The 14,673-nt window shown below is 32.9% G+C and overlaps 1 protein-coding gene across 6 annotated transcripts in view; it reads left to right on the forward strand.

The window, feature by feature from the left end:
* The window catches only part of Fyb1 (FYN binding protein 1), a 155,043-nt gene extending 140,581 nt beyond the window's left edge, over positions 1-14,462 (forward strand). For all 6 annotated transcript variants that reach the window (XM_015496344.2, XM_048802869.1, XM_048802868.1 and 3 more), the window contains 3 exons: positions 9,319-9,352; positions 11,667-11,698; positions 12,443-14,462. In XM_015496344.2, the coding sequence (XP_015351830.1) occupies positions 9,319-9,352; positions 11,667-11,698; positions 12,443-12,465 (89 nt within the window). In that variant the 3' untranslated portion in view covers positions 12,466-14,462. The remainder of the gene's footprint in view (positions 1-9,318; positions 9,353-11,666; positions 11,699-12,442) is intronic.
* Positions 14,463-14,673: the final 211 nt, after the last annotated feature.

Here is a 14,673-nt window from a genome sequence, read left to right on the forward strand (position 1 = left end):
CTATGCGTTTGTCATTTGTAGAAAATATCAAGAAATTGGAGAGTTTCCTGTCCTAAAATAAATGTATTTTATTTCAATCTTTTCATTTACCTCTTAGCGTATCTATATCTATACCGATATCTATCTATCTATATCTATATCTATATGTATCCTGATGCCAAATTAGTACTTCTCTAAATATGCCTAGGGACCATGCATCAGAAAAACCTAGTGTGTATATTAAAACGGCAGTTGCCTGGACCCTTGACTTGCCAAATCATAAGCTCTGGGAATCCGATGGAATCTGGGATCATGATTTCTTCCCTTGCTTGTTCATGTGTACATTAAAGTGAGACCCACTGTGCTAATGGAATGAGTTGGCTCTTGCTCTGACCCAGTTTTGAAATTTTATAGCATATTTCACATCTAGAATTTATAGTTTTTCTATCTTGCAAATTCACTTGTTTTCATTTCCTATTTGGATGCACTTAATGCAGTATACTGTTCCAAATAGAAGACAGTCCCTGTCCTCTTTGATTTTGTCACTACTAAATTGATATATGGAAATATTTTTGTCAAGATTGTTGATGGAAGCTTATTTTAAATCCATGGAGAAGTAATTCAAAAGTACATTTTCTATATTTGAAATTGGATAACCAGCATGGCTGCCCCATGTTAGCTCAGTCTGTCTGCATGGAAACATGGACTCCTGGTTTAATTTTAATAAGGGGAAAGTGACTCAGGGACAGGAACAGAAATGGATCTCAAGAACAAAACAGTGACTCAAGTGTGTTGGAAGAGGATAAAAGTTACCATGGAGGAAATGTGGTTAACTTTTCAAAGGAAATATGGAATATGGGTACAAAAGATAAAGGGCAAGAACCTGTAATCTTTAGATTTGAAGTTCACTGGAGACAATGTGGAAACAAAGCCACTGGAGACCAAAATATCTATTCAGACTGACATTTGTGGGAATCAACCCTAAGAAATAGCCTTAAATGCAGGGGACAATATACCTATATGCAGTAAGATGTAATAAAAATATTTAAAAATTCAAAATTTCAAAATAATTGTTATATAGAATATACCAAATTGAATATTTAAAATGATGATTTTGATAATAATGATGGGATGAATATCTCATGACATAATATGATAAATAAGAAGCCCACTTAATGTGAGTTAGGATTTATAATCATGTTTTAAAAATCACACAAATACAAAGAAACTAAACTAAAAGAAATCATATCAATATGTTAATAGTGGTCAGTTAGGATGATGAGTCTAAAAGATATATATTTTTTTCTACTTTCCAAATTATCTCACATTTTTCACAATAGAATTGTCCTGGTATATGTCATGTGGAACTCTTTCCATGGCACAAGCTTGACACATCTTGCCTTTGGTACGGTGAAAGAAATTCTTGCCGTGACATTCTAAAAACTCCTGTCCTGTACAACACATCCCATCTGAAGCCATGCTTGTCCAGCTGAAAAATATATTCCCACTATTTGGATTTGTTGAAAATGTAGATTCTAATTCAGTAGGTTTGAAGTGAGGTCTAGCATTCTGCATTTTAAGAAGCAGATGATTAATGATGATGGTCTACACTGAGTTAAAAGGATATAGTTGACTTCATCAGCAGACATATGAAGAGAACTCTGTAGGAATAAATACAGTATCAGTAATAGAAATGCAGAGAAAAGACTCCTGTTTTCCTAGGAACCAGTGGACTGTAAGAATGAGCCATTCAAAGACAATTTTATGGTTTACTATCATTTCCTATTTGAACATCAATAGTCTAAGTACTGTTATGAATACTGAAGGGGTTCTTGTCCTCTCACAATTTACCATCTTTTAAAACTGAGTGAAACTCAAGAGGCTGAGGCAGGAGGATTGCAAGTTCCAGGCCAGGTTCACTGCTTAGCAAGGCCCTCAGCAACTTAGTGAAACTTTGTCTCAAAATAAAAAAGGATATCAAAAAAAAAAAAAAGATATCAAAATATCTTTTCTTGATAGAGTACCAATGTGCAATTTCTAAGCTCATTGAATAACTACTTCTTAGGTATTTGGGGTGGGAGCATCTATCATCTGGCACATGTACACTTGTTTTTTTGTTTGTTTTTTAGGAGGTACTGAGCTCACTTGATCAATGAGCCACATCCCCAGCCCCATTTTGTATTTTCATTTAGAGACAGGGTCTCCTTCAGTTGCTTAGCGCCTCACTTTTTGCTGAGGCTGGCTTTGAATTTGAGATCCTCCTGCCTCAGCCTCCTGAGCCACTGAGATTACAGGTGTGCACCACCTGTTGTTTTTTTATGTAAATAATTTCTTTGAGCTGAATTTTGTCTTCCTTTGACTTCCCGGTTTCTGTGGTGACTCTGGGAAACACTAGTAGGCAAAAGTGAAGCCGGGAAAGGAAGGCAGCCACTAAACCTTGTAATCAGAAAAATTATCACTTGGATAATGAGAACTTAATGCTGCTAGGGATCTCTGAGCATCAGTGTATCTCACCCAGTGGGAAACAAATTGGGGTATGTATGTACCAGTCAGTTGAAGCTTATTCCTGCCAGGTAGGGAGTCATTTGGGGTGTTGAGCAATCTAACAAAGAGTTCTAGAAGCCAGAAAAAAAAAGTCCTTGGTAAAAAATTGTTTCCAGTACAATGTCCTGTCAGTTGAAATTTGGACAACAGCTACTCAAAGTGCCAGTAGTTGAGGGTGAAGAAGGAGTGACAGAAGTAGTTACTACTACCTTTCAGATGAAGTGTTATTCCAAAATTTAATTATCGCATCTGCTTGATTTCATTTTTATTTTTTCAAACTCCCTGCTTTCCCCTAATTTTCATAAACCTTCTGTTAATTCCTTCCTTGGACTGGATCCTTGATCATTCTTAATTTTATTCAATTTCTTTTATTCTTTTTTGCAGTATTGGGGATGAAACCCAGGGCCTCATGCATAGGAGGCAAGCACTCTCCCAATGAGTTTCATTCTCAGCCAATTTTGTTTATTTTTAATCCATTCTTCACACACTTCTACAGGACTTAGAATGATTGGTGTATAGATTTAACCATCCCTCACCTACATAATTGCAATAGCCTTTCAAATGATATGTTCATCTTTACCCTTACTCAATCTTCTTACCACATTGCTAACCAAATATTATTTTTCAAAACACAAACTTCAGACTAGCATATAAAACCCTTTATGATCTAGCCTCACCCTGAATGCTATTTCCTATCTATAATTGACACTCCACAAATATCCACTACATTCTTGTCATTCCCTGAATAAATTATGCTGGTTCATCCCACTATGAAATTTTATTTGATCTGGAATGCCCATAATTGTCTATTAAAAATAACTCGGTTGTCATCTAAAATTAGAAGCACCTCCCACCCTACTCCCAGACACATTTAATATCTCCCCATCACAATTAATATCTCCCAACTCCACCCTCAGACTACTTTTGCTACTGTAATTGTCATTATTGTTTCACCAGTCTAAGACTCTGAATCTAAGAGTAGCTTCAAAGGCATATTCTTGACATTGCTTGCTAACCCTTGGCGCAGCGCCCTTCACCTTGAGTGGAACATGCTAGATTGAATGTAACAATTGGGGAATTGGGTAACCAGATGAAAGTCTGGCATGTGAACACTCACAAGAAGAAATCTGCTGAATAGTTTAACTGGTTAACAGACAGGAATTCTCTGTCTTAGCCTTAGTAGCATGGTTAGTTCATTGAAGTTCACTGAGGAGCCTCCACATCTTTCTGTTCCTTGTTCTTCACATCTTCTGATAAGTAGCAATCCAGCACCATGGGGACAATTTTCCTAACCCTTCATTCTTCTGTAGTGCATTGAAACAAAGAAAGCAACCTAAGGTTAGTAGCAATAGAAATCACAGATTAAAGTATGAACAACAATCCTTTACCATTTAAAATGGAAAACGAGACACTTTTATAGACATTATTACATTTGATCAAGTTTCACCCACTGACTTGAAGAAGTGTGAACTGTGTAGGTGTTGGGATCTTAAATATATATATATATATATATATATATATATATATATATATATATATATTTCTGGCACATTCCCAAATGTTTAAAATTTCTATCTAATGCATGTGCTTATTCTAGAACTCAATGTCTCATAAGCTCTAAGTTTTCCCACCTCCTGTCACTAGAGAAAAATTATCTACAGAAAGTATGAAATGAGACAGGAACTGAGTTACCTGTGGCCACAATGTTCTTCATTTCAAATAAAGAGAGATTTTAAAGGTGCTTAAGACCTTCACAAATCCTACCAACCTATCATTTAAGTAAATCGTTTTTTTCCATTTTAAGACAACACATGCTCACTGAGGAAAATTTTTAAAATCATAAAAAAAAAAAAAGTTACTCTGACATTCTCAGAACCAGCTACTCTGTAGGCTGAGGCAGAAGGACCACTTGAGCCCAAGATTCAAGCCAACCTGGAAAAGATGGCAAAAAAATGTCTCAAAATAAATAAACAAAATAATTTTTTTAAAAAGCCAGTCTAATATAAGCCCCAGAAACTAAAAATAGAGATAGAAAAGAAAGGGAGAGTATTCTTATAAAATCAATAGAATTTCATTTTGACATTATACATCACATTTTTTTGTTTTGGGGTTTTTTTTCCCCCTTTTTTTCCTTCCTATCATGGGCATTTTCCCTTGAAGTTGGACATTGTTTCACTTGTCTGGGTAAATCTGTTAAAATGATTTTATTGTTTTTAAACAGCCTAAGGCCAAATTGAGTAAATTTAATTTTATTTCTGAACATACAGCAAATGAAATAATGAGGAAGTAATGCATTGTCATGTTTATTAAGTAAGAAAGTGAAAATATTAGAATAAAGATCATTTCTATTTTTCCCAAGACCATTTTCTATTTCCTTGGTAATTTTCTATTCACAGTATCCTTCTAAGAGGTGAGTCACCGATCCTGAGAGATATCTGCACCAGAGCAAGCAAACATTTGGGGTGGAAATTAACTGGCACATGGTGGGGGATGGGTGTTTCTTTCCTAACTAGCTCTACCCAAACATTCATTTCAAGCCATTATGTTCCGTTTCATGAATGTGAGGTTTCTGAATAATAATTGCACTTGATGTGGTATATCCCTGGTATATCAGCACTCACAGCACAGCAGCCATTCCACATGGGATAGAACCATGACGAAATTTGTTTTCTGTATTTTTCTACTAACATTCCCTGTGATCAATGCAAACATCTTATGTGAGCTAAAGAGAACACTCTCCTACTGGGAAAAAAAAATCATTTCTAGGAACTATAATAGAGAGATTACATAAAAATTCATGAAAATCACTTATTTTGACATTGTCACAGACAATGCTTTTAATAGAATGAAGTTTTAGCAGAGATTCTTAAAAGGTAATAGAAAAACTTATGCTATATTAAAAGCCATTAATCCTATAAGATGCTGTATAATATAGGTGTTTTTACAGCTAGTGAGACCTAAATTATTACATCGTCAGGGAACTAAAATACAGCAGCATTGTACCATCCTACACTCCATTTCCATGCTATATTTTTACTAAATAATATCCACAATCATTGATGCCTGTGCTTATTCTCTCTCTCTCTCTCTCTCTCTCTCTCTCTCTCTCTCACACACACACACACACACACAAAACAAAGACAACAATGGAATTATCAATGAAAGAGAAATTGTTTCATAGAACTTTCAGCAGGGAAGATATAGGAGAAAATATATTGGTGGTTTCAGAACCTAAGTGAATATATGTTTTTATAATTATTTCTTAATGTTTACAATTTTTCTTGAAGTTGAAGTAATTGGACTGCATATCATTAATTACTAATGTTTTAAAAGGCAATATTTTATCCAGACCTGCAAAATTTTAGCATATTGAGTTTTCCTAAAGGTATAGGAAAAAATTAATGTCTAAAAATGGTGATTACATTTTTTTCTGCTTTGAACTTTATTCTCATAATCTTGTACAGGTTTAGTCTTCTTGTTGTTGAGTGCTTTGTTTTCTGATTTGTTCTTGGTTTTGTTTTTTGTAGTACTGGGGATTGAACACAGGGCTTTGCCTTGGCTAGGCAAATGCTGTACCACTGAGCTACATTCCAGCTTCTTTAAAGTTTTTATGTTGAGTTATCGTTTCACTAAATTGTAGTCTCAAAATTGTGATCCTGCTGCCTCCACCACCTGAATAGCTGGGATTATAAGCATGCACCACCTTTCTTAGCTCTTCTAGTGGTTTAGTAAAAACCTGAAATATATTTGATGCTAGAACAATTCCAATCTCTGGGAATGCTTATAATTTCCTATATATTTGTCTAATTTTCTGCCTTTTAGAGATTTTGTGGAATCCTAACATCTCAAAATAGATTGACTTCAGTGGTAAAAGCTTGGATTCACATACATCATTATTTTTAAAATTATTAATAAAAACATGAATATATCATGGGAACATTTACTATTGTATTATTTATTTTCCAATTTTTTATAATATTAGCAATATTTTCTGCTTTTTAAAAATATTTTTTTAGTTGTTATTGGACACATGCCTTTATTTTATTTATTTTTATGTGGTGCTGAGGGTCAAACCCAGCACCTTGCATGTGCTAGGTGAGGTTTCTACTGCTGATCCACAACCCCAGCCCTCCAATTTGTTTTAAGAGAAAAATCCAAAATTTAAAAAAAAAAAAATTTAACTGATGGAAAAAAGTCTATGATTATTATTATCTGTAAAGTACTATTCAAATTCTATTTTAACTTCCAATAGAGATACAGATAAAAACTATTTCAGTTATTGGAACCATGAAAAAAATTATTATTTATACAGGGCCAGGTGGTAGACACAGGTAGCTACTAGGGAATCTGAGGCGGAGTACCACTTGAGCCCAGAAGTTCAAGGACTGCTTAGGCAACATAGTGAGACCCCCATCTCAAAAAAGAAAAGAAAAAAACAACAACAACAACAATAACAAACAAAAAAACCCTGCGATCTAATTTGTTCTACAAGTTTGTGTTACTTGCTCGCATTATTTTCTTTTGAGAGACAATCTGATTTTCTAGACATAAGCTTATCCACTTTCAAAAAGTGTTAAATTATGATATATTTCTTAATTTAAAAATAAATTAATATGCTAATATAAACATAATACCAAAAGTTGGCCAGAGACCATAGAAATTAATTGTAAGTATTCTTATATTAGTAATTTTTGTTGCTTTTGCTTTAGTTGCAATAAGACAGAAAGTAAAACAGGTCTAATTTTTCATACTTTGAGAAAAATATTACTTTATCATATTATCACTTTGATGCATGCTATGTTACTTCCACGCTACAAAATTGGACAGATAACTTTGATTTCTTTTTTTTCCAAATGTTATGCTTAAAAACAATTTTCATTAGAAATTAGTGAACTTTTTGAAAAAATATTTTGGTGGAGTTTTTTACCCTGGAATACTTAAAGAAATAACTTCAGGGATACAATAAATTTCATGCACTAACATAAAGAGAACAATTCCAAATTAATTAGATGTCAGCAGATATTCTCAGGATAGATATTCCAATCTTTTCCTTAGGAAGATTTTGCAAAATAAAGGGCAAATATACAGTCTCATCATCTCAAACAAAAAGAAAACAAAACCTTAGTTTTCTTGCATAAAATATGGTTTAGCCAGGCATAGTGGTGCACACCTGTAATCCCAGCAACTCTGGAGAGTAAGGCAGGAGGATCAAAAGTTAAAGGTGAGCCTCACCAATTTAGAGAGGCCCTGTCTCAAAATAGAAAAAATAAAAAATTTAAGGGACTGAGGATGTGGCTTAGTAATTAAGCACCCTGGGTTCAAACCTGGTTACCAAAATAAATAAGTTAATTAAGTTAAATATGGTTTATTTAATTTAGGGTATCACTGAAATTCCTGAAATGTATTCTTATAATAACACTTTAGTTCCAAAGAAGTAAAATACTAGCATTCTCAAATGGCAAAAGCAGAACAAGCAGCTCTTTCATACCAAGTATGAAAGCTATTTTATTTATATTTTTATTTATTTATTTTTATTAGTTCATCATAGTTATATATAATATTGGGGTTCATTTCAACATAATCAGTCAAGCATGGAATATAATTTGCCCTACTTCAGTCCCTAGTATTCCCATTTTCCTTTCTTCCTCCCTTCCTCTTTTCCTCTTCCTCTACTCTACTGGTCTTCCTCCTATTTATTTATAATTTTTTTAAATTAGTGACAAAGTTTTAAATTTAAATTTTTTTAATTTTATTAAAAAACTATAAATACAAAGATAAAATTCCTTGTGACATATATGTATATAGCATAGTTTGATTGATTTAATTTCACCATTCCTCTCTTCCTGTCTCTCCCCACTCCTCCTCAATCCCCTTCCTCTGCTCCACTGATATCTATTCTGTTTTGTGCTATCCCCCCTTATTTTGGTCTAGCTTCTGCATATGAGAGAAAACATTTGACTCTCGACTTTCTGAGCCTGGTTTATTTCACTTAGCATAATTTTCTCCATTCCATCCCTTTACCAGCAAATGCTGTAATTTCATTCTTCTTTATGGCTGAGTAAAACTCCATGTGTATATCTACCACATTCTCTTTATCCATTCCTCTGTTGACAGACATCTGGGCTGGTTCCATAACTTGGCTATTGTGACCTGCAACACTAAACATTTATGAGGCTATATCACTATAGTATGCTGATTTTTGTTCTTTTGTACCAAGAAGTGGGATAGCTGGGTCATGTGGTAGTTCCATTCCTAGTTTTTTGAGGGATCTCCATGAGTATGAGAGCTATTTTACTACCATTAAGGGCCTCCCCCAGTCCACCCAAAGAGCCATCTGAAAAAGGGAGTTGAACACAGTTCTGACTCTGCTCATTATTATAAGCTTTGAAATCTAAGTCTTAGTTCTGATAAAATTTTCAAAATTTGTATATACATGATTTCTGTAATCTATGCTTACTAAATTCTTCCTAAAACATGGGAGTAACACCTTGAAGAAATAAATTTGATGGAAACATTTACTTTGATTTGTCATATCTTAGAGGAATTTTTTTAATTTAAAAGGGAAATGGAGGAAAAAAATATAAATGGAGGAGAAAAGAGATCTATAGAAGAGAGAAAAAAGAGGAAAGGAAGAAAAGTAGACATGAATAAGAAAAATTGGTCATATTCAGAGACATAAAATTATTCAATATATTATGATAACCATTTGCTTGTATGACAATTTCTTAAAATGGATATTAAAGATTCTTCAAACCTGTACCTGTAAATAAAATTTATTTTCTCTTTTCTTCATAGATGGTTATGTCCTTCGGAGTCATCTGGTAGATAAGTAAGGCCATTTTTTTTCTATCACATTTTTAAAAAGAATCTTGTTATCTTCTTTAAAAAAGATTTCTACTATAATTTAAATAATATAACCTACTAGGCTATCATAAATAAATTTAAAACAATATATTATACTAATATTAATATGGTGGTATCTGTAATAAGGTTTTTATAAAGTGCCACTTTTAAATAAGCAGAAAGCCCCTCTCATTAATGATTAAACAGTTCATAGTTTCATATACTCACTGGGCTTTCTACTTAGAAAATAGAAAAGGCAGATCAAAACCACTCTTATATTAATACTTTGCATTTTACTTACTGATTAATATAGTGGTTGAATTTAATTAACTAGGGACCAAATAGTATCTATATCATAAATACGATTATCTCCTGTTAGCAGTTTATAGTTCAGCTTCTGACTGAGAATTTTTCTACACTCACACCAGGCATAGTAAACTGTTATGTTGCCTTTATTGGAAGCATACTAGAAAGAAGAGAATAGTCAATGATTCTTCTATCTTTATGAATTAGATGTTGTCACGGTCTGCCACAGTTTGGTACTGGTGTGCCATTGGAGTCCTCCAAACTGTTTTAAGATTCCACTCTAAGAAACACAGTGCAAGAAATGAACTCCATTATTAGATTAGGTCTTTACCAATACAAATATTTATGGAATTCAGCATAATAAAAAATCAAGGAGGATTCACAAACTATTTATCCATATACAATCTGACACCAATTATAAGAGACAAATCAATGTAAGGCAGCTATCAGAAAACTAACAGTCAAAACAAAAAATTCATAATATCTTTTTTCCCATTACAACTTTAATAACAGTGGTGGGCTTGGGGGAATTTTCTATAGCTTTTATTATAAAAGATAAATTTTTATGGAAATAATGTATGACAAGGAGGACATGTTCATCAGTGATTATTACAGGATGATTAAGAGACAGTATAGATGCCTGTAATCCCAGCTACTAGGCAGCCTGAGGCAAGAGGATCAAAAGTTCAATGCCAGCCTGGGAAACTTAGCCCGACCCTGTCTCAAAATAAAAGAAAAGAAAATGCTGGGATGTAGCTCAGAGATATAACACTTGCCCTCCATGTGAGTCCTTGGGGTCAATCCCCAACAGTGCAAAGAAAAAAGAGGGGGAAGAGAATGTAGAGCGTATACTGTCTAATTATTGGTTCACCACGTAATGAACACTTCATAAATGAATGACAGGAAAATCTGTTCTCTTTTCATTTGTATGAGATTTCTATTAGCCAAACCCTTCCTCATTCTCAGAGAAAGGATCCAAACAGAAGACATAGGGAACTCATAGCATCTGTCGTAGTTGGCAGCAATTTGAAGGGCTGCTGCTGCTTCTATGATAAAGCACAGAGAGAGGACAGGAACTGGGAATGGGTCTGGTCTAAGTGACATAGCAACCTCACATTTGTGAAACTTGAAACTGTATCCTGTATTTCAAGATTGTGATCCTATTTATAATGCCTTCTATTTTTATTATTTATAGATCACTCTCATTAGATTATCAGCTTCTTAAAATCAAAGCCTGTGTCTCATTCATATTTATGCCTCCTGCTACTTAGAAAGGACTCAATCTGTTTGTTGAATAAAATAAAATATTTCACAGAGATTCAGGACCAGGCTAAATCCAAAATGTATAAAAGAAGCCAAAGTTACTATTATAGATGCTGTCTATAATGATAAATAATTTTTATATAATTATATAACATAAGAATCCCCATAATAACCATATCTTGACTACTTATTCCATAGTTAATATTTATATATTTTAAAATTGATATTTACAAGTTATACTTAGAAATGTAAAAATAATACAGCTATTTCCTTTGTCGAAGATTATTGCATTTTATTCAATGTTTGAAATCTAAGTAGAATTATGAATCTGTTACTAATGGTTATAAAAATTTGTTACATTTTTGATCAAGGCCCCCAGTGGAGGACTGTGCCCTGACTGTTCCATTGGCTCAGTTCGACCACATTTCTTAGAGCACAGCTGTGTGACCATGATAAGGGCTGAAGATGGGCAGACAGGGCAGATTCTGTGTGCTCCTAGGACTGTTTCACTTTATTCTGTTTGTAGCAAAGCATGATTGAATAAAGCCAAAAAAGAAGAAATACAGAGGAATATGAAGTTTCTTGCTACTTACAAATGCATAACATACAGCTTCTCACTTTTAAAAGTTTGGATTATAAAAAAACCACATTATTGCTCTTTTCTTCTATATATTGCTTTAATGTTAGGAAGAAATTTTCTACAAAATAAAAATTATTTTTTATATTTACAGTGATGGTGAGATCTATGACGATATTGCTGATGGTAAGTCTCAGATAGCATGCACCACAGAGAACAGTAACATGAATTTACAATTACGGTATTATCTATACAATACTGAAAATGGCTTGTTAGACTAATTAGAACCTTTCTGTCTAATCAGAATTTAAGCTACTTGAAAATGTTAGGAAAGGTAAATGTTCTGGTGTCATTATGAGTCTTCTTTTCACACTGAGCTGAATTTTTTTTTTAAAAAAAGGAACTCTTATTTATTTTCTTTGAAAAGAGAAGTTTTATACAAATATTTGGTGAATTTTTCATTGTACCATAAATCTTAAGATTTTCTTATCCAAATAAACATCATTTTTACTCAATGAATATGTATTTATTTCATAACAAATAGTACTAGTATGTACAAATACAAACTTCATACATTTCTAAATTGTGATTTAAAAAATTCCTCTCAGCTAAAGCGAAGCCATGAGGTTGCCTTTTAGTCTTTTAAGCATATGATACTTACCAATGTTTGGTTTTTGAGATAAAATAATCTTGGGTCTTATTTTGATGGTGAGTTTAATTCTGTCCAAAAATTTAGTTGGAATTGTATACTAAACAGTGGAAGTTACATACATGGCCTTTAGTTTAATAAGTTTTTCATAAAATTAACCCATTTTACTTTTATTTAATCCTGAATTATGAAATATGAATTACCCTTATTTCTAATCTTAGAACACTTAAGAATATACACTTTATGTAACTGTACTTAAATTTGTGTTCTTTTTCTTTCAGGTTGCATCTATGACAATGACTAGCACTTGGTCCTGTTCATTCTGCCATATTCATTAGTTGCCAGCATGAAGTCTGGATTTTAATTGGCATGTTTTATTGGGTATTGTAGAAAAACGAATGCACAAAACCACTTATTGTCATTTGTGATGAAATGCTGGAAATCTTTATAAAGTTTTGAATTTAGAAAATAATCTACTTAATTAGTATCTTAAAAGATTATGTTAGTGAGATGTAAGAATTATTAAATATCCCGTTTTTGCTTTGTCTGCAATTGTGAATGTACTTCTTTTAGACAATAGATAAAATCCATGATTCCCTTTACCCTCCCCCCAAAAAAGAAGGAAAAAAGGAATATCATTGAAGAAATGACTGTCCTGTCCATAAAGTAACAGAGAAGAATAAAGAATGTAAGGAAGAAACTTTTAAAACAATTCACAAGAAGGAAAACTGTTGTTTGTGTCTCTACTTATGATAGTATCATATATTCTCGATTCAAATTGTGTATCTTTTTAAAAGCCAGAGTTAGCTCCTATGCTGCTAATCAGTTAAATGTTTCCAAAAATCATAATAGAAGCAGAACTTTGATACAAAGTTTGTCCCTATTTGTTAATTACAAATATATGTTAATTATTTGATAAGAACTTTATGCATTCATTATGTACATCTAAGATTAAACTACAGAAGAGCCTAAAATAAGTTTTCATTTTTGCAGATTCATATGTTAACAGTTTAATTCTGTACTCTGTTTAAAGTACTATTATAGCTAGAGTAGATAGGGAAAAGACTACCCTACAGTTTTGAAGAATCGAAAGAAGGACCTTAAAAATCACCCACCTTTTCTGGAACCTCTTTACTAGAAAAACTTTTAAAGATTTTTTAAATTTTCTTTTCAATTACCTCTGCAGAACTTAAAAAAAATGCTTAGCCCTTTACTAGAAAGTTGGCCAACAGAAGGAGCACAAAATTAATGCACCTTAGTGTTGGACTAGGGTGCTTCCTATCCATTTATACTCATTCCCAAAGCAGATGCCCCCCAAATGTGAAGCAAATTTGGGTTTCAAATGCTAAGAACACTACATGCCATGACACAAAGTACAAGACCCAACACCCAAGAAAGGGACACATAGAACTAATAGAAATCCCATTTACCTCTACGAAGGCTCTGAGTTTGTTTACAATTGAATTTTTAAAAAATTTCAGTGAGGTTTTTACAATACTAAAACACAGGTAATACATTAATGATTATTTAAACAATGAGTTTTATAAATGGATAAAGGCTTCTGAAAGACATCTGGGGTAGGAGGGCTAATTGTAAAAGCTTGAAATAATTGGTAGTGAAAAAAGGTGAGAAAAATTGACAATCTAATCCTGTGGTTTACAGATGAGGGTACCGAGAGGATAAATAATGTATCCCTTATCCCATCATGACTTATTAATAGAATAGCCAGCACTGGGATTTGCTAATTTCATATTTTATAAGTTGTGGGGAAAAAATTTGAAAATGCCATCAACTTCTACCATTCAATTTATAGAATATGAGGGCCTGAAGTCCTCAGATTAGAAACTATTCATCCCAAAATTCCCTTCAATTATGAAATATTTTAATGTTTACTTTTTTTCGGCTAGCCAGTATGTTCCCTTGTGATGAATTTCTTTTAGAACTAAATAAAATTGTATGTCAAAAGTGGTTCTTGTTTGTTACATTTGATAGGAAATATGTACAATTCACTGAAAGTATATTTTCAGTAATTATTTCTGATTGAGAATACTATAAATTCAGTGCAATGTCAGTTTTTAAAATTCCAAATTAGGTTAGGAGACTATTTCAGAGTTATGATTTCTGCATCAAGAAATGGACATACATAGACCTAGAAAGATTTATGTAATAATTATCTTAATATAAAAATATATTTTAAGAATTAATTTTATTATACAAAATATGACTTCTGTTATAGTTTGTGTGTATAATTTTGTTGTGCAAGAAGAGCTACAAATAAAAAAAAATCACTTCAGCTGAAAATCCTTGCTTCCTATTTCATAAAAACATGAAGGTCATTAGCCTTTCTCTTCCTTAACTTGAACTCATACCTACAGAAGAGTCTTTCTCTGAACCCATCCTCACTATTGCTGCTGCAGCCTCAGAGAAGAGGGTACCACCTATCCAAGACCAAATCTTCCACCACTGCACTTGATTCTTTGCCTCCTGTTTTGTGTTAGAAATTGAGATAACC

The sequence above is a fragment of the Marmota marmota genome, unplaced genomic scaffold, assembly GCF_001458135.2.
Source record: "Marmota marmota marmota unplaced genomic scaffold, marMar, whole genome shotgun sequence".
Classification (NCBI taxonomy): Eukaryota; Metazoa; Chordata; class Mammalia; order Rodentia; family Sciuridae; genus Marmota; species Marmota marmota.